Source organism: Choristoneura fumiferana, chromosome 23 (genome assembly GCF_025370935.1).
Source record: "Choristoneura fumiferana chromosome 23, NRCan_CFum_1, whole genome shotgun sequence".
NCBI lineage: Eukaryota > Metazoa > Arthropoda > Insecta > Lepidoptera > Tortricidae > Choristoneura > Choristoneura fumiferana.
The window spans coordinates 7712295-7734336 of record NC_133494.1 but is presented as its reverse complement, the minus strand read 5'-3'; the positions used below and the strand labels follow the sequence as shown (position 1 = coordinate 7734336).

At 36.6% G+C, this 22042-nt stretch overlaps 1 protein-coding gene across 1 annotated transcript in view; it reads right to left on the bottom strand.

Moving 5' to 3' along the window:
• LOC141440935 (dual 3',5'-cyclic-AMP and -GMP phosphodiesterase 11-like) overlaps positions 1-22042 on the bottom strand; it is a 174281-nt gene that overhangs the window by 63175 nt on the left and 89064 nt on the right. The window contains exons 6-7 of the mRNA XM_074105528.1: positions 14843-14988; positions 1881-2031 (exon numbers count right to left, since the gene is read on the bottom strand). Coding sequence (XP_073961629.1) covers positions 1881-2031; positions 14843-14988 — 297 coding nt within the window. The remainder of the gene's footprint in view (positions 1-1880; positions 2032-14842; positions 14989-22042) is intronic.

Genomic DNA, 22042 nt, shown 5'->3' with positions numbered 1-22042 from the left:
ACTTACATTTTCTTACACTGTTGCTTATAGTGTGGAGAAATAACTCCAAGTCAATTAAAAAACTTTTCACGGACGCCGTTATATTTAAAATTAGTATACTGCAAATCTGTTTGGACTGAAAGCTTCGAGCGGGCCTCAACTTGAACAGCTCTTTTAATTATGAAACACATGGCACTCATTAAAAAGATGTCCTGGGCTTGTTTTACATCTGTCGGTTCATTATTTCCAAGTACTCACAGGAAAATCATGTTGAAATTGAGAGTAATTTTGAGAACCCCAGTTACGAAAACACTGGGTTAGGAAACCATTATGTGGCGTGTTTTTGGGTCAAAAATGGCGTTATATATATATACTAAATGCGCTTTTTTGTCCTTTTTAGGCATACGGGACAAATTTCATTCGATATTTCAATTCTAAGTAAGTAAATTACTAGGCTAATTAAGTTTTAGTCTTTAGCGTTTCAATTGATGCTAAAAGTAGTCGCGAACTTCGCCCCTTATATAGCCACTGCGACAAAATAAAGTAATCCGACTGTCCACATTGCTTGAATCATAAATTGAATCCGCAAATGAGATCGCGTTTGATCGATAAAAAAATATGTAATCTATTTTCGTACAGTCACCAGCACCAATATCTGTTGAAACAGGGCCGGTACAGTGCTTTCATTCTAGCATGGTGGGGTGACACTTGATGCACCGTTTCGTTTGACTCAAAAAAGTTGCTGCGGTCGAAACATATGGAAGTAGGTATATTTCAGTAGTAGCCTGAATATGACTGGCGTAAAATATTTGAACATAAAGAACTAGTTAAGTATACGAAATAAATTTAACCTATCAAATTTTAATAATCAATCAATAAAATTCAAAGCACAATTAAGTAAAGAAACGTAATATGCATGTAACGTAACGCCAAAGACTCGTTTACTGAAGGGACCTAATGGATCTTGGGTATATCGGTTACTTATTAATTGGTAAGTAACGAACATTCTTGTAAACTCCGTTTAGCCTTACTTAAGTGGCAATAGTAGATTATTGTCGTGGCCTGGAAGTAGGCAATTGCTGGCTGAGTATGAGTATTAAACGGACGAGCTTGCGAGTCCGTTTAACTAATACGAAGCCAGCAATTGCTATTCCAGCCAAGACTAATATAAAGCTTTTCTCAAAAATGGTGAATAATTCTGAAATAGAATAAACTTTTTCTCAAAATATATTGTAAAATTTAATTTAATTCCAATATTTTTCTTATGCTTTCCCGCCTTTTTTCATTAAAAATAAACTACATGCGTATTTTTCCACCGAAAACACCACACGCTATTTCAGATCCAATAGAAAAAGTCCGGAGTTCCAACAAAATATCTGATACCGGCCATTAGACTTGGCTGTATACGACTTGTGCCAACATTACCATGGCCTTTTTAACTTAAAAAAAAAATGTGACTGATTGCAGGCGCGCTAATTCATTATTGTCGAGCTAGCGCGCCTGCAATCTTTTTAACTTTTTAATTTTTCGCTGACCATAAACTATGCACTTCACCTTCTGATATGTAAAGAATAATGTCAACTTTTACGGACATCTTTGAGAAAATAATATTACAACCTAGAATTTCACTAGTGTTCTCATCAAAAGAGTGTTTTCGCCTAAATAAAACAAATCGAGAATTATTAGTATTATCAACTCAAGGTTCGACACTTTCACTCTCTAGTCTGTGATATTGATAGCTGTCACCCGCACCATGCTAGAATGAAAGCACTTTAGGACGTGTCAGATAATTTTACCCGCTCCGCTATGGCAGTTATTAATGCAGTTGATTGTGCGCATGGACGATGTTTCAACAAAATATGGACTACAATCGATTAAAGAATCAGCGTATTGGTGCTCACCTTGTAAGCATCAGGTATGTTGACGGGCTCGCCGCTCTCGGCCACGTAGCCGACGATGCCGCTGCCCCAAGGGATCCGGATCTCGTCGAGGTGTTCCATTTGTTCTGGCGTCGACTTCGAACACACGTCGAATAGCTTCGACACGAGGCATCTGCCAACAAAATACCGGTTTCAGTATTGACGTTGGACAACTAACTTCTGGTTGTATGTTTTGTTAACAGTGTTCCTGGGTAGTTCTACGAGCGTTTTAACCGCTCTCAGTTTCCTGTCGCATTAAATTAAAGAAATGAAAGACCGTAAGCAAGAATTTTTAATGAATTGTAATTGTACCGCATGCATAAGTACCATATCGTTTTATAAAATCCTTCCATTTTAACTGACAAAAATTTTCAATAGGTATAAGTAAACAACAGGAAACGGACTGCGGTTGAAACGCTCGTAGGGTTCTACGAGAGTTTCAATCTATTAAACAATCTGATACATGCAAAGTCGAGAATTTCGAGGACATTCTTATTCTTATTTATTCATTTATTCTTATAATAGCAAAAAATCATACAATGGTTATATACCATGGATAACTTTTAAAGTTATTTTCGCCACTACGTCACTTCAGGGAAGAAACATGTAAGTATATAAGTATGCTATCCTAAAAATATGCAAGAGTTACAAAACAAAATACAAACTAGATGAATAAACGACAGAAAACGAAATATCTTTAACGTTTAACGCAGCCCAAAGGTTAAAGAATAACAAGTAGAAAACTGTAGGTACTAAGAAAACGGCAGGTATGGCCCCATAATCGAATTCCCAGCGGTCGTCCGGGGAGTTTCCCAATCCGCAAAAAGCAAGAATCCGCTAATAAAACTTCACTGGACAAATAATATGAGTTGGCTGTCATTGGCGCATGTGGTCGAACAAATCGATGCGACATGTGATACAGCCTCGCCGAAACAGGGAGTAATTGCTGTGAAAAAGTTGCAATTCACTCAAGCGTGTAGCCCGCGATAGGATTATGTCGCAGTAAATAAAAAGACGGGTGTTTTTTTAAACATTAGTTATTATTTTGGCTAGAGCTCGTCAGTTAAACTAATCGAGCTCGTTAAAATACTTAAGTTGGCTAATCTTTGTTAACTTTATTTTCAAAACACATTTTATTGGTGCAATATATTTTAAAATTAAGCTAGTTTTTACACAATTTCAACGGAGGATGGGTTCGACGATAGTTGAGTTAGTTTAACCGAACACCCATGTTATTTTTTTTTATGACTTTTCAACCATGGTTGTACTTATACAAGTGAAAATGCATTGGTCTATGTTCGAAGCGTAACCTACTGCGTCAAAGTCAAGTATTCTGGTTTAATTATTAAGCAAATGTATATCTTCGTATAAATAAAGAACACTTTGGAAAGGCATATTAGAATATGCTTCCGTTATGACAAAATAAAATATGGGCATAAGCACACTACGGGCTCCTCGTGTACGAACGTAGGGCTTTTAGCATTTAAGAGTTCATACAAACTCGATAAAATCCCAAGGGTTGTGGCTTAAGTGAGTTCTACACGTGTTGTAACTTTATTTCTGCATATACCTAAGTACAGGTAGAAGCAAGGCTGTAAAATGAAGTCACTCGATGAGGCGATAGATGTCAATTTTATACTATCCATGTTCATTTTGTAAGATTAGACATTTTTTAATATACAATTTTGTAACAAAAAAATTAAATTATACAATTTTATATTAGTTGAGCAAGTATAGGTACGTACTAATCTCTGCTTGTTAATTGGGATTTAATCGAAAATGTCTGAGTTTTATATCGATTGTCCAAAAACTTAAATCGGCAAAAAAAAACCGACGAGTTATATATTTTCCTGTTCCCGCCCCTTGGCAACCATCGTCCGTGACCTTAACCGCCCCGAACTCCCTGGCAGCCTCCAAACAAGTACATTAATGTTTTATTAGAAAAGGAATTATTGTGTTCCCAATATCGGACCCATAGGTAGGTGTACGCCCGCCTATGGTGACCTTGGTCGGCGGAAATTTGAAAAGATGGGTTAGCGTGATCTTAAATCGAAGTCCTTAAGGCAAAAAGGCCAGTGCAAATATTTCAGGTAATTGACGAGGAGCCGGGAAAGTTTCGAGTGTATCAGTATTTGCGGTAAGGCTGTAGGCGACGCCTGCGAGCCATTGAGAGCTCCTACAGGAATTTGTTAAATCAGCTGTGAACTAGTGGCCTTTGTTCTCGCTGATTACAAACGAAAAGTTTCAAACAAGATCTTTAGAAAACTTACCTATCTGTTCCTTCAATCGTTTTTTACTCGAGTTTTTTTTTCAAAGAAGTTTTATTATTATTAGCATTTGAAAGATATAGAAGTATATTATGTAATTTGTAAGTTTTGATACCTATGTATAAAATTAGTGCACCATCATTAGCCGGAAGACGTCCACTGCTGAACAAACCTCCCCCTTAGAACGCCACAATGAACGACAACTCGCCACTTGCATCCACCGGATGCTAGCAACTAGTTAGGTACATTTAGAGAATTCGCAGCCTAATCAATCACAGTCATAGTTAGTAGGTACATAAAATAGTAAAACTTTCTTATTGGCAGATTATCAGTAATCATCATCATCATCCCAGCCAATTACGTCCCACAGCTGGGCACAGGCACATTAATAAGAAAATTAATTCTCGGTAGATTTATCTGAAACGTGTGCCATTTTGCAAGAAGAGCTACGCAGAAGTGATTAAATAGTTGGACTTGTTGTGTTCTAAATGTGTAAATAAATCAATAAGTATTTATTTTCCTTATAGGCAGGTTTAATATGACCCATAATTTAATTGAGTTCAAGAACACTATGATTCAATTGTAATAGAATAAAATAGCCTTAGATTATTGTTACATTTCTGTTCGTGCCTTCCTTCACTAACACGTTCACACTCCAATATTGATGGGAGACGCAAAATAAATACGCGTCTCCCAAATGCCCTTCGCAATGACCCCTCGTCCTTGCTCTTAAGATTTTCTCGGCTTTTATCCAATTGCATTTGTATAGTATTGTATCATTTACATACATTATGTAGGATTAGTCGATAGAGCAAATAATACTAGCGCAAACTGGAGAAAACCATGGCCAACAGAACTAATAATTCCACTTGGTTAAAAGGTTCATAACAAACACCTATGTTAGGGCAGATGTAGCGTTTGTGGCCACTGTACCGTTTATGGACATTTATTGTTTAAATATACGTCTGAAGTTAATTTATAGTAATAAAACATTACAAACTTTTTAGTTTTAGTGTAAACTTTTGAAAACTAATCCTAAACATATTGTTTTAATACTATAACTTTTTACATATTACTTCAAATGTCAACTGGCTAAAAACGGTGCTATGTTGGCCAAAAACGATACTTACTTCTATCCTAAAACAATTTATTTAAGAAAATCTCTCCATTTGAAGTATTCATAATATTTAGTATTATCCCTTTTACCGATAAATTCACAATCATAATAGTTATGGTAACTAAATCTACAAAGGATTATGAATATCATTCAGTAAATAAATAGAATACCTATACCTATTGCAGGTACACTATTTTATTTATTTAAAAACAATTAATTTTTACATAAAAATAAAAATAAAAAACACATAAAATTAACTAAAACGGGCTTCCTCTTCCAAAGGCAGCGCAGCACGGGGCATTGTACCTAACGCTAGTAAGTAAATTATTCAATTTCAACTTCAACAGATTCGACAGTTATTTCAAGTGAGTTAAAAAGTTACAATCCGTAATATTGTTTTATTTACTCTGGCAGCTCAATTGATTAAATCAACAAATTTTATAACAATCATTAAATCTTACTTACTTGCAAGTATTCAAATTATTCACGGTTATCCCCGAAACTTTTGCAATAGTAATAAAGGTAACCTGTTGCTGATGCAGATTCGTTGGATCCTATGAATTTCAATTCAGCAATTGACTTGCCCCCTTGACTTGTTACGAGCACCTGGCACTCGGCCTTGTGCGTTACACAACTTCTGTAACAGGTATTGGCACTGAGACAGTCCCAAAAATACTTGGTGTTATAAATACTATCACATACAGAAATATCTGATGTAATGACACAGGTTTTAAACTTTCACATTTATAATATTAAGTATGGATGGATACTCGTACAAGGTGAAATTTTGAACGTGATCCAAAATTAAGGTTTCTAGCTCAGTTAATGCTGGACAATATAACGCATTAAATCATTTGTCAAAAATTATACGCTACTGACGTGCATGCATGAAAAGATTGATGAATGTAGAGCGAGAGTTGTATGCCAGGATCATACCAAGTAGAAGGACGTAGTCTCTGCTTACCCCGTTGGCAAAGAGGCGTGATTTTATGTATGTACTAGCTTTTGCCCGCGGTTTCGCCCGCGTGGAATTCGGTTATCGCGCGCTGTTCCCTAGAGAACTGCGATTTTTTCCGGAATAAAAAGTAGCCTATGTCACTCTCTGGCCCATAAACTATCTCTATGTCAAAAATCACATCGATCCGTCGCTCCGTTTCGACGTGAAAGACGGACAAACACACAAACATAATACAAACACATAAATATAGTATGGATACTTATATTAAACAGGTGATACAAAATAACAGATTCTTATCTTCCACAGCTTCTCTCCCTAGAGGCACAGATTTCAAGTTAAATATGTCGTTTGATTCCCTGAAGGTAAAACGACCAGGGTTTTACGGTTATTGTTTGAATTTCTCGGAACTGACAAAAACCCGATAGAAGAACATAAGGAAAAGTTTTTGATGGAACAGTTATGTGGACTTCCCGTCGGATCCATACCACACAATCAACTTTTCTGCCTTATTGTGGTTTGTATTACAAATACAATTTCAGTTACACAATAGTTTTCTGTACTTTTATAGCCAGAAATATTCATAACTTTGACTGTCTGGAATTGTAAAACGGATTCTATTTTAGCGTTTACTCGTATTACGGTAATATTATTAATTTGTTTGCTTCTTTACTTGCAAACTTTGCAAATAAATACTAACGGAAATAATATAGGTAGTTTTCAATCACAAGTTTCGTAAATTCAGAGCATGCCGCAAAGTAAATTACAGTAAGTATAAAATGTACAATAGAAACATAACTATCTAATGCCATAAGTATTCATAACTCTTAGCAAAACATTCCAGACTTTATTCAATGGCATTTACTATACGGCTGCCGTTATATCGACAAGCGCTCACAAGAATAAGAAAATCCGACGTCAACACGACGAAAATCTACTAAGTTGCGTAATAAAGGTTTTTTAATAAAAGTCAGTAAGTTCGCGCTGCGTGACATTGTTTGGTGAGGCGCCGACTTGATACTGCTCGCTCCACACCCGCTGGAGATGGCGTTTATTCTGTGTTCAATTTGAGAGGGTGTATTGTAAGATTTGGAAGTTGCTATCGCAAGGAATTTTCAGGTACTTTCCTCTCACGGAACATTACGAAGTTTCAAAAGTTTGCGTCATGTATCTATATTAATGCTTCAGCTCAATATTTCAAGCCGAGTACATAATTATCAACATTTTGATATGATATTGTAATTATTTTACATCTATCATTAAAATATGCTATACAATCTCCAACTTAACAAGTCTTACGGCAGACAAGAATCCTATTCCAAGTTCCCGTAAACTCTTTGACTACACGTTTTTGCGGTTTACAAAAAGGTTATATTTCATTCTTCATAATTAGCTTTCCAGAGATAACAAGGATAAAGCGTACTCACTTACCATAATTTATTTCATTGCGAAATTATATTTACTTCTAAGAAAATGTTCCATGTCGTCAATTTATCTTTATTAAGTAATCTGAATGTAGTCAAACGCTTGAATGAAAAAACGTCCTTAATTTACTTATACCTATACTTGCAAATTTGTTTCCGTTTCTATTGAACAATATTTGATGTTAAAATCACTTAAAAATTACCAAAGAATACGTCTTCATTCTCTTCATTTACGATTTTGTATTTTAAAATGGAGTGCGTATAGACCATTTCAATGATAACTCAAAATTAAAATTAAAATTGTTTTGGGTTAAAGGGTGGGTTCAAGGAATCTTTTGAAAAGCTAAGCGCAAGGCTCAGCATGGAATTAAGCTGAATTCCGACAGCAGTGGGGACAAAGCTGAAGAATCCAATTAAAATAAAAATTCCTTTTGAAACTTTAACTGATTGTGACAATTTTTTCAGAAAGCCACTAGTATAAATGAGTAACGAAATTTGGTAGCTGCGTATCTGGGAATGCCTAAATAACATCTCATAAATGCTGTGGATGCAAATAATAAATTGCTTGGAATTGTCGAGCCATAATGCTAAATAAAACACAGGTAATAAAACTGTCATGCTCGGATGTTTATTTGACGGAGCTGTAAGTCAGGTCGCTAGTTAAATTCATAATGGAGGGAGCTAATTTATTTGTTCTGCGCTTTGCGGAGCACTTTGTGATAACAAAAGGGAATACATAAAATGCTTTGCTTGTGGGTAGATGGACAGTGAGTGAGTGAGCAAAGAAATTAGTCAAATTACGTCCACTAAATATACTGAGTAGTAAATAGGTAAATACGTTACTTACAATTGGTATATCATAAAATTATAAAACGAAGCTTATTTATAACTTATGTAGGTATCATACATTTTTTTAAAACTATAGTGTACATGTGTGCTCCAAGCATTTTTTTTTATTCGGTGTTAATAACTAGACTTCATAATTTTACATTACACCAAAGTACGCTAAACAAAAGCTGCAAACAACAGTGCAGTTGTAATTATTGCAATGGCATTAAATGTCGTAATCTAGTTAAATACCTACGAAATTTATGTCTATTAGCAGTCTCTTGGGGCAAATTAATGCTGCACCATCCATACACTGGGCAGTGTTACCTCAGTTTAGTACCTATATGCTTTTTGTTGGTGCGGATTATTTTAGGACCGCTACAGGGTGATTATTGAATCGTGATCAGGACCAACCGTAAACAACTCAGTTAATTATAGGCTCTCATTTGGTAGCAGTAATAGTCGAGATGAGTGTTCATTTGTTTTTAGTCTTCATCATCTGGGAAATGGGTTAGTACCTAACAGACCGGTAAAGTTCAGTAAAAAAAAATTAACGTTTCACGTAAACTAATCACGTAAGCTTCATCTACCTTAAATGCCATGCCATTCTTAAACCTAAAGCAGCAAGCTCGATTTAATGTCTCAGTCTGTAGAATATCATGTTAACAGAAGCTAAAAAAATGGTATAACCTTAAAAAATTGTTGCTTATGCATTTTGTAATATTTTTTACTGAAATTGAGTATTACTATAAACCTTTCAACAAAGACATAAAAACAAAACGAGTTTCATAAAAACATCGTAAATGTTTTTCGTTTATCAACTTTGTTTTTGGCTTTATTAGGTATTTTGATGCAAACATTAATCTTTGAAGTTGAACCGCAAAAAAGTCCCTTTATGTCCCAAAAAACTGCACGGCTAGGGGAAAAGTAATTATCTCGTCTCATAAATAAGAAAGCGTTAAATTATATAAAGAAAGTAGTTACAAATTACAATGCTAAGTCAGGATGGGAGGACGAACGAGCAACGTTGTACTGAAGTCTAAGTGCGACATTCATCATATCAAGTTTCTCCTCGTGAGCAGAATATAAAACTAAAACTATGTATATAACAAACAATGGACACTGAATATGCTGAAGAATATAATGAATACTGCTACAGAGTCAAAATTGAAGTCTTTAATTTCCTTATATCGCCTTAGCTTGCGGAAACTGTTTCTATGCACTCTTGTTAGTAATATTCCATTTGAACTTGAATCCTAAGGTTTCCAGTTACATTTTCTTTTGCGAGTCGCACTCAAGCGGGGTTAAAACTTTTAAAACAATGTTGCTATTACTTTACCCACTTCAAAAACATTTTTGGAATGGTTACAATACAACATTGTTTGATAAAAATGTTAAAGAAAAGTTTAAATTTGACATGTTGGACTTTTATATGTATATATGTACCTTCTATCCAAAACACGTTTTGTTCTCTCAGTTCCGCAAATAAAACGTTAATGTGTTATGTTTTTACCTGCCCCTTAAGAATTAAGATCTACTTACCTGATGAGGTAAACAAATCTTAGGACACTCAATGCGTTATGAATATCCTCACTGATTAAAAACATAAAACATATAGGTAAATAGCTGATGGTACCTACAGTGACCAGTACGTATTCGTCAAAAATATCTACCTACATCACACTACGTAACAGTCTCACAACGTTACGGGAGCATTCTACTTTAGGTTGCCGCTGGAGTTATTTTAAACTCATAGTACAAGTACCTAAGTACCTTCTCATAAAATAATTGCGTCCTCCCTCGCTAATTATATCTGTTTCCATTCTGTATTCAAGCTATTTCGTCACAGAGATCGCCTTTTATTTCGCGTGGGTGCACCACAACTTGGGCAGTCAAATTCAAAATATCTTTATTCAGTTTAGGCTGTAACAAGCACTTCTGAATGTCAAAAAAAAATCTACCAGCGGTTCGCAAAGACCTCTCTTGAGAAGAATCCTGCAAGAAACTCAACGAGGTCACAATACCACGATGTCAACAATTTTATTTCTTTCTGTTTTAATACCTCTGAGTGTTCTGACAAGGCACGTAGACATGACATCTGGCAAGCTGGGTACGTAATAATATTTGGAAACGAAGAAGCGTGTCATTTGATGCTTTTAGGCATATTTTGCTAGGTATGTTTTATGGCAAGACGCGTGGAAATGTTTGCCATGAATAAAATGTAAGGTTGTCGCTTCGACCGGAATCGTGTACCTCTCCAAACCTACAAAATATTTTAGTACAAAATCTACAGTTATAAAACTTATAAATGGCAAAGAAGAGCTTAAATATTCTTAGTCCTAATTAAACAAAGAACCTTTACTTATTAAACAGAAGCCGGGCTAAAATAATACACTTTGTCTTCCTCTTATGTAATTATAAATACGCAACTATAAAGGTTCAGGATTTGAATTCGTACTGAAAACATCAAATACTCGTCATAGTGGAGGAAATGTTGAATATGGTTATTCAAACCATAATTCCAATTAGTTAAGTTTATTTTAAACACATATTCAGTATCTTCATTTACCATTTTATAAGCCTTTCTGTCAGCCTTATTAAGCTTTTTTTATTCCAAAATTATCATTTCAAATGCGAGTCTTTCATTCTTGAGTCACAATTAATATTATTGTTAGCTATGAAGAAATGCATTTCTTAAATTAAGTGTCTTGTCTTGCTTAGAATAATTAACGTTTTCATGTTTTTCGTTTCTTTTTCTGCAGTAGGTAACTTGCGGTTCCAGGAGGAGATATTTATACGAATATGAAAATATTCTGCTGTTATAGTCGCACAAAAAATCTCATTCCGGATAAATAAAACCATATTATCATTTTTTTTGTTCTTCTAATGATATTTGTTACTCCGGAGTATTTACTCTTACATTTGAAATGTTCCATTCTAATGATTTTGGAATGAAAAGGTGACATAGTGCATTTCACATTTCAGTACATACCTACACCTACCAAAAGCCAGTACGTCAGTACAAAACTTGAAATAAACAACCCCAAGAAGGCTAATGCATATTCAACCAGGACTTTCGATTACTTAGTTAAACACATACTAATTAAAACACAAGCAGAGACTGCGTCAAGTTCTAATTAAATTTAATGCGCGCCGCTCTCCAACTAAGAGAGCGCTTTGTATCAGCACGACTGTCAAGCATTTAAGTTACGGTAAATTACTAATCAAAAGCTTACTGCATTAATTTCGTTCAGAGTGAGCTGGGAGTTATTAGTTAACTGGTTCACTGTCAGGTGATATTCTGATGGATATTTTTGCCGTAGTAATAAAGAGTGAAACTGCTACGAAACCACTTTTAACGAACCTCCAATTTCATTATACCAAGACTCCTTTTTTCATAAAATTAACGGTAAATAAAACGGAAACATAAAAGACCACTTTTCGTAGTTCTCGACGGAGTAAAAGAATAGTGACGATAGAACGGTAAACCTCGTCTAGAGGATCTCATAAACACGGACCGACAATGAGGCGACATAGTGGAAATGAAATCACCTCTAGCGCAACTAGAGAGACTGTAACTCGCTCCAACGCGATAAATTCCAATTATTGGCGGCCGAGATGCGTTTAAAATTATAATCGAACTTGTAATACATCAAATGAAACCATGATCTTGTTTGTGCGACGAGAGTTAGATGAAATTAATACTCATGACAGTTTATTATTTAGCTGTGCAAGAATGGGACAGCCGTGTTGCATCAAAACAATAACCTACATGCGGCCGGCGGCGCGGTGAGCGTTTTAGCTGTTCATGTCTGTGCTGCCAGACAATCACTGCGCTTCGAACGGACTAATAAGATTCTCATCACTTTATCCCGATCCCTTTGCAAAGCGACGAAAAGTAATTAACATGATTGGTTCTATCTGCAAGTCTTCGCTCCGCTCATTTTCAATCGAAGCGGATTCTAAATGCTATTGGTATCAGATAGCAACAAGCGAGTGCCGTTTCGTTAGTCGATTTATGTATATTTGTGTCTTCAGTGTCTGCGTCTGCCATATGAATGATACAGACGATCGCTTCCGTTATACTAGAACGTGAATATTTGAAAAGCTCGGTTCGAATTTCACAGTTGACAGTTGCCAGTTGAAAGTCGACGAATTTTCTGCATGTGGAAAATAAAAATACTACCGTAGACTTGTTATAATAAAGTTATGTGAACTTTTCTCTGAACTGCCTTTATTTCATTCGGTGGATCTTTTTTTAACCCCCGACGCAAAAAGAGGGGTGTTATAAGCTTGACGGCTATGTGTGTCTGTCTGTAGCACCGTAGCTCCTAAACGGGTGGACCGATTTGGATGCGTTTTTTTTTTGAAAGCAGGTTTTCTAGCGATGGTCCTTAGACATGTTTTATCAAAATCGTTTCAGCCGTTTCAAGATCATCAGCTCTTTTGTTCGCTGCGGTAGGAATCTTAGACGCATAATGGGTAGGTGATTACTTTACTTTCAAACATATTTGGGACCTAAAATTTGAAACACCCATGTATGCTATAATATAATGCAAGATTATGGAATTCTCAGCCTGATGCTGCAGCCAGGATATCCAGAACACTAATCGGTACACTCTTGATAAAACTATAGCAGATGTATCGTGTTTGGATTCGATTCGATCAGTATTTAATTCTACATACAATGCAATGGTGGCGACAGGTTGAGCTGATGCTGCAGCCAGGATATCCAGCACACTAGTATACTCTTGAAAAAATAATAGCAGATATGTCGTGTTTGATTCCTTTTGATCAGTATTTGATTCTACATACAGGTTTGCAGGTGGTAGGACCTTTTGCAAGGTCCGCCCAGATTGCTACCACCATCTTGCTCGCTAATCCTGCCGTGAAGCAGCAGTGCTTGCACTGTTTTGTTTCGGCGTGGAGAGTAAGACAGCCGGTGAAATTACTGGCACGTGAGGTATCCCATCTTAGGCCTCTAGGCTGGCAACCCCTGGTATTGCAGATGTTTATGGGCGGTGGTGATCTCTTACCATCAGGAGACCCACTTGCTCGTTTGCCATCCAGTCGAATAAAAAAAATACAATGCAATTGTGGCAACACGATGAGCTGATGCGCAGCTAGGATATCCAACACACTAGTACACTTTAAAAAAATAATATACCAAAGTTTAAAAAATATGAAATAAAAAAACAAATTAAAAATTAAAAAACCCCCGACACAAAACAACGCCAGCAAAAATAAAAAAAACGCCCGAAAAAAAATGCTTACAGAAAAACGAAGCCAAAAAGACAACTAAAAAGTAAAAAAATATTATGCACTACCTAGCTGTTGCCCGCGACTTCATCTGCGAAGAATTCGTTTATCCCTATCCCACGGGGACTATGCTGATTTCCCGCAAAATTAGCTTAAGCTAATTTAGTATAAGTACCTAGTAATATTTTTTTATGAAATAAAAGAATTTCCTTGCTCACCCGCGACCTTACGGAAGCTTAGCTATCGTAAGGTCGCAGGTGAGCAAGGAAATTCTTTTAGTTCATTGATATGGACCTCCGCAAAGTAACGCCTGATTCATTTTTTTTTATCTAAGTGTCGTCGGTCTCGGGGGACCTCTAAGGTTAATACTTTAAAAATACAACATATGTACTTTAGTTTCCTGTTAACCTGAGCGGTCCCCCGACACCGACGACGCTTAGATAGAAAAAATATTACTAGGTACTTATACTAAATTAGCTTAAGCTAATTTTGCGGGAAATCAGCAGTCCCCGTGGGATAGGGATAAACGAATTCTTCGCAGATGAAGTCGCGGGTAACAACTAGGTAGTTCATAATTATTTTTTACTTTTTAGTTGTGTTTTTGGCGGAGTTTTTTTATTTTTTCTGGCGTTTTTTTTGTGTCGGAGTTTATTAATTTTTAATTTATAAGTAGTATACTCCTCTAGATGAGGATATATGTACAGTACACGGTCAAGGAGGTTTGTTATCTTCGATTGCATTGATTGATTGATTGATTGATCGGTTGATTTAATTATTGTATCTGGATAGTACATGGCCGAAGAATTTAAGTATCCGCAGTTGCACAGTGGACTAAAGTCGTTCTTTAATAGGTATTAATTTTCTCAAAGATGGAGTTGTTCGAGCAAAATACATACCTTTCAGGTATATCAACTATCTCCACTTGCACCATATTTAAAGGCCGCGAAAATGAAGAAAAGTATTTAGTGGATAGAAAGCTAAAAACGAGGTATTGAGAAGGGCCTACATGTAAATGCAATACACTGAGAGAAGCAACAAGACTACGGAAAATGTGTCCAGTTTTAGACGGTTACATTCACCAATCAACTCCTCACCTGCCATTCTGGGGATGTGGTGTAGCAGCCTTATCGCCCTGCACCAGGAACAAAGACCCTCGGTCAGCATCTAGCAGTATTGACACGTTTTGCAGGATCTTGTGACACAATACTCGCACCTCAAGCTCGTTGCAAATGTCTTTTACCTGGGGGAAAGATAAGAGCAAATTAGATACAAAAACTGTGGTTAATGTTTAGGACATCCTAATTTTTGTTACAGTGGGAACACGTCTCAAATACATTGCCGGTAAAATGTAAATACAGCGTGAATGTATTCAACAACTTTTGAAATGGATAGACAATTTATGTGGAAGGAAGAGCGTGTTATATCGCGTCACCATATCGTAATTATTATTCCAGACAGGGCGTTAGGCGCTTAGTCTCTGTCCGTGAAAGGGTGCGGAACGGGTACCGCGTGCAATATCGCATTGACTGATGCATGGCGCTGTTTAGAATACAACCCAGTGCGACCAATTCAAACACGAGTAGGTAAGCTGGATACATTTATTGCTATTGTAGTTCACATCACAGTGTTGACGTCGTCAGTTGTTTTAAAAAGCTTTTTTTTAACTTTTTCTGTTAGTTTCCATGTACTTAGGAACGTATTGTTAAATTTAATCAGTTAATGACTAAATAAACAAGACACTTAGTTTTGTCGTATTCATTTGTATTTTCAGTCAGTAAAAGAGCTTAAATTAGAAAGTTTTTTTTAACATAAACTTATCGAATTCGTGAAAGAGCCAAAGTTTAATTAGAATATTGTAGATACATGGCTAGGTAATAAATTTAACAAGGCAACGAAAACATGAAACTTTGGGCGGCAGAGTCAACAGGCTATTAACTTAGAGACCGGCTAAGCTGTCGAGGGTTTGACCAAGCAGTAATTTGGTTTGGCAAAGTTTGTTTAGGTGTTTAGTCCGGGATACTCCACACCAGCACGCCGTGTAGCTGACGTCGTAGATTTCTATGAATAAATTTCACTTTCATCAATTCCAAACGAATTTCAGTCGACTACGCTGCTTCTAATTTCTAGGCAGGCAAAAGCTTTCAAGAATTTGGAAATTAAAATGTACGTAACACAATTTACACAAGATTTACTTAAAACTTAACAGCAAACTCATATTATTGAATAAGTAAAGTTAACGTTTAATAGATTTAGTGATCTTGTATATTTATGCTTGTAAAATTTATGAGTAAAATGATGTCAGTACATAAGCCAGTCCGTGCCTTCATCGCTCTTCATCACGGAATTTGATTCGGTCTCAAGTCTGATTTCCGAACTAATTTCCGTGGGTAAATATATCTGTCCCCGACGCAGATGAACAGTTTTCGTGAAACCTATTTCAAATTCAAACTATTATTGGACAAAAGGTTTTTCAGACACAGTTCACTAATAAATAAGTTGACTCAGACTCAGGAATGGAAATAAAGTTACTGTTAAAAAATACACAATTTTCTCTGCTGACAGCACTATACATCGCATTGTCGCCGTCATACAAATACCTACCCCAAGCAAATCCCTACTTAATATTAAAAATGCGAAAGTAACTCTGTCTGTCTGTCTGTCTGTTACGCTTTCACGTCGAAACCACTGAACCGATTTTGATGAAATTTGGTATATAGGTATTTTGAACCCCAAGGATCGACATAGGATACCTTTTATTCCGGTAGAGGGCGCCACCGCGCGATAACCTAGATCCGCGCAGACGAAGTCGAGGGCATAAGCTAGTATATTAAAAATGCGAAAGTAACTCTGTCTGTTTGTCTGTCTGTTACGCTTTCACGTCGAAACCACTGAACCGATTTTGATGAAATTTGGTGTATAGGTAGTTTGAAACCCAAAGATCATCATAGGATACCTTTTATTCCAGTAGAGGGAGCCACCGCGCGATAACCTAGATCCGCGCAGACGAAGTCGTGATCATAAGCTAGTATTCAATAAAATTTAATTACAGGATTTAGAGGTAAATACTATAAAATATGAAACTAGGCTTGCTTGTTTGTTCCGCCGCTTTTACGCCTTAACTACGGATCCGATGGCCATGAAATTTTGCGTAATACATCACATCACAAGACCAGATAAATAATAGATATACCTTTTATCCCGAAAAAAAATAGATATTTCCGAGAGCGCACGATAAAAGAATTCTGCGCAAGTTCACAGGCACAGCTAGTAATTAATAAATAATGTTACATATTTAAACTGAAAGTTTCTAAAGGATGCATGGATAGGCAAGCATAGTGGTAATCATAACCACCGTTTAACTAGATATACGATAGATATACATAGATAGATGACCTCCTTACTATGCAGAGCAGTTTCACGGCTTCTCTTAAGTCCTTAAACAAAACACACCAGCAACATGCACGACTGAGTAAAAACAATGCAGGTACCCGATCACTATTTTACCGGTTTACTAATGTTTCGGCGAAAATTATTAAGCAAATTATTAAGCTCCCAAACTATTTACTTATCCCATATTTTTATTTAGGCGAAATGTTATTTCCCAACTAATCATTTGATAAATTATTATTATGCAAATTATTACCTAAGATTTTTTAAGATGTAATTTATGTTTTAGTCAAATGTATTGATTGACATAAATAAGTACCTTAACTTAGCAACATATTGAATGGCATCCAACCTACTTTCCTAAGTAGTGGCAGTTATCCTGGCTGCTATAAAAAAAAACCTAGCATCGAAGGCTAAGGCGGGAACGTAGCCTTCTGAACCTAAACTATCTAAGTCGCTTCTGCTCCGAACCGTCTTGCTTGCTCGCTTCGCTCGCTCGCACAAATTTTGAAGTAAAACTTTGCAATATAAAAATTGGCCGAAATGTGATTTGACGATTTGTTATTTGCCTAAGCCAATCATTTGCTACATAATTATTTGCCACATAAAAGTGTGATGAAGTAAAATTTTGCAATATGAAAACGTTGCGAAATAAGAAAAAGGCGAAGTAAAGTCATGCCAACGATTGGTTTGCCATATGAAACATCGGCGAAAGATTGGTTGCTAAGTGAAATTTGGCGAAACATATAGCAGTACACCCTATTTTACCGTTAGGTACATAAATAAGATAAGGCGGGCGGATAGTGAAAAAGTTTTATCTTATGTAAATTTATTATTTTTCCAGTAACGACCGGTTTACATAAAATGATAATATTGACATTCTGGCGGTTAAAAGGTTAATGAAGCAAATTCGCTCCTAACACGTTAACGTTTGCCATAGAATATAAAATAGTAAAAAAATATTGATAAAGATCAAATAAAGATCAAATAGTAATAATTATATATTTGTTACAGGGTGGATTGGTGGTGATGGATGAAGACTAGGTACCTTGCTTGCAGATGGTAGGGCCTTGTGGAAGGTCCGCCCGGATTGCTACCACCGTCTTGCTCGCTAATCCTGCCGTGAAGCAGCAGTGCTTGCCCTGTTGTGTTTCGGCGTGGAGGGTAAGACAGACGGTGAAATTACTGGCACTTGAGGTATCCCATCTTAGGCCTCTAGGTTGGCAACGCATCTGTAATACCCCTGGTGTTGCAGATGTTTATGGGCGGTGGTGATCTCTTACCATCAGGAGACCCACTTGCTCGTTTGCCATCCAGTCGAATAAAAAAAAAATACCTTCAATGGTCTCCCGCCGGTCATGTCCCGGTCGGTATAATATAATCCCTTATAACAAATATTTAGTGTACTGGTAATCGTACTAAAAACTGTAAGAAAACCACACTGAAGAAAACTATATTTTTATTCCACTTATTAACTTGGTGTCAAGTGTCCCATGATATTTATTTATTTATTATACATTTATTTATTTATTCGATAACGTTTCGATCGACGATTGGTTCGCCAATAAATGCGATCAAAGTAGGTACCTATGTACTTTCTCCAAGAGACTTTCACAGAAGGCAGCAGTAAGATTTGAATTCAGAACATGAATTATTGGAGTTCCGCGTCTCGACTAAAGAGATCGAACTGATATTGCATGAATAAAGTTACTGTCCATAAGATGAGCCGAATGACGCGCGACTGTGCGCTACCTAAATTAAATAAAACGCGCGAACTACATACGTCTGGTCATTTAGTTACGTTATTTGAAAAAAAAAACCGCCAAGTGCGAGTTGGACTCGCATATCGAGGATTCTGTACAAATTCATAGGTACATATCCATGAATACCCAGTGTTAGCTGTGCTAACATTAAATAAATAAATATCACAGGACACTTAACACAAATTGACGTAGTTCCAAAGTAAGCAATATCTGCGCCGACCGGGGATCGAACCCTCCGATCCTCGGGGATCGATCGGGGGTCCTTAAGTCGGGTTCTCTAACCACTGGGCTATCTGGTCGTCTATTTGTGTATTAACATTTATCCGTGGGTGGCGTAGGTACTTTGAATCCCTTGATGCGCCCATGATTCTACTTTACAATTCCTCGCTGCGCCCAGGATTCTCTCTTACATCGCTCGCTCCGCTTAGGATTCAAAATAGCGCTCTGGCCGTAAAAATATCATTTTACAATACATCATTTTACAATCAAGGGATACAAAGATGTTGAAAGGAACCACCAATGACTTTATTGTCCTCTTTCGCAACCACTTAAGTGTGAAAGAGGTAAACGCAAACGGCTCCTGGTTGTACCTATAATCCTCAGAGGTACTGAATTAGTTAAAGTTCAGTTTGTACCAGGTGGTCACAAACACATCCAAACAAAATCTACGACCGAGCCCGAGGAACATTTGTTTAATTCGCCATAGCAATTTATCCACGTCCTGGTAGATAAACGAAATGATTAATTATCGACGATTCGGGTCGAACGTGACCGTAGTACCCAGTAATCCTGCAAAGTGTAAAGGGGTTTGCATACTAATATTACAAATGGTGGTCACACTGTTACCGAGATCTCGGTCTCGGTCTCGTTTCGACAAATCTCGGAAATCGGCCGATCTCGGTCTCGGTCTCGGCCCAAAACAGCGAGATTCTCGGCCGCGACCGAGACTCCGCGACGCACTGAATTTAAATATGGCGCGCGGTTACCGCGATGTCCGGGTGGCATGAGCTTTCTGGATTTTTATGGTCAACCCGCCCGGGCTCGCGCGTAGGTACCTACTTGCTTACTAGAGTAACAAGCGACAGTTCTTTTCTTTCGATAACGATTATTATGGTAGGTAATACTGTGTTTGATTTACATGATAATTAAGTTTGTTTGTAGGACTCGGTGGAACGTTTAATTAATCCATAATAAAACATTTTTTTTCATTCATAACGCGTACGTAGTCAACTAGGAATTCTTATAATTTCGCCATGTCTGTCCGTCTGTTTGTCCGCGGCTAAGCTCAGAGACGTTAGTACTAGAAAGCTGTATTGCATGAATATACATATCAGTCACGCTGATAGTGGTTAAATAAAAAAAAAATATTTTTAGGGTACCCCAACCCATAGAAGTCCCATAGACGTAAGTAGGGGTGATTTTTTTCTCGACTAACACTATAGTGTGGGTATCGTTGATAGGTCTTTAAAACCATTGGTCGAGGAAGATTTTCGATTCAGTGATCTGTTTGCGAAATATTCAACTTAAAATCTAAACTGTTGAGTGGATTTAAAAAAAAAAATAGGATGGTAAAGGTAGTCATTCACGATGACGCGTGCCGTGTTTTATTACAATGTCTATTTTGTCAAATCACGCGTCTTCGTGATGCACTAGTATAGTAACGATATCAAATTTACAGGAAATTATAACGGCTAAGATTGCTCGAGACAGCCTCAGGTATAAAATATACCTAAACTTGGAAGATTCTGTACACAAGTAAATTCTTAGAAAAATATTACTTAATTTTTCGAAACCTATTTTTGGCTATGGAACCTATTAGGGCGTGTCCGACACGCTCTTGCCGGTTTTTTTTAGTTAATAAAATGATAATATAGAAAAAAGCACTTTTTTTTGTGTCTCGGTCTCGGTCTCGGTCTCGAGAATATATTTTTTTCTCCGTCTCGGTCTCGTCTCGGCCGAGTTAAAAAAGCAGTCTCGGTCGGACCTTAGTGGTCACACTGTTAGGTAGTATTTGGTTTGTGACTAAAGCAACGTTTAAACTGGTGATTATTGTCCGATTCGTTCTCATTAATGAAGCTAATAAATAATTTAGGTGTAGCTTTCCAGAAGTCTAAACATATCAATGATCTACAAGATTTTACCTTACTATTCAGCTATTATACATCTGTACGACACATTGTTTCCATGCAGACCAACCCTCGCCCATATCCATAATGAGTCAATATATTTATCACACAGAAAACAAGCACCACTTAAGACTCGAGATACAAACATGTTGCAAACTCTACAAGTTCATTATTAAAACCGAAACAGACAGCCGTTCCAATAAATACAAATTTCGTGATTGCAATTAACAAAGCAAAATGTTGCAGTTTATTTAAGTAGGTAAACTACAGTGTTTTCATTCTAGCATGGTGCGGGTGTCACTTGATGCACCGTTTCGTTTTACTCAAAAAGTTGCTGCGATCTAAATATATGGAAGTATATTTCAGTTGTAGCCTGAATATGACTGGCGTAAAATATTTGAACAAAGAAATATGTTATACAAAATAAATTTAAGCCATCATGATGAATGATTTTTATAATCAAATAATAAAATTCAAAGCACAATTAAGTGAAGAAATGTAATATGCATGTAACGTAAAAACAGAGACTCGTAGTGATCGGACCTAATCGTCACTTCTTAAAAAAAAACTCGTACCTCAAAATAGATAATTTTTCTGAGTGGACTTAATGAACATTATATCAAGGTTCAAGTTTGTTGACATATTGATTTAGATTCGATTTGATTTGATTGATTTTTTAAAAGTAGTGACGTAATGGATCTTGAGTTATATCGGTACATATTAATTGGTAAGTAACGAACATTCCGACCGACCGTTTTAGACCGAGATGAGTTGCGAGCAGTGCAGGATGCCTACACTCAGCATTGGGTGGCTATGGGCTGAAGAAGAAGAAGAAGAACGAACATTCTTGTAAACTCCGTTTAGCCTTACTTAAGTAGCAAATAATATCCCGACCTAGAATTCCACTTATATTCTCATCAAAATTAGCGTAAGAATCGGATTAATGATGACATTAATTTTATTATGATTAAGAATTTAAATTATTAGTTTTATCGACTCAAGTTTCGACACTTTCACT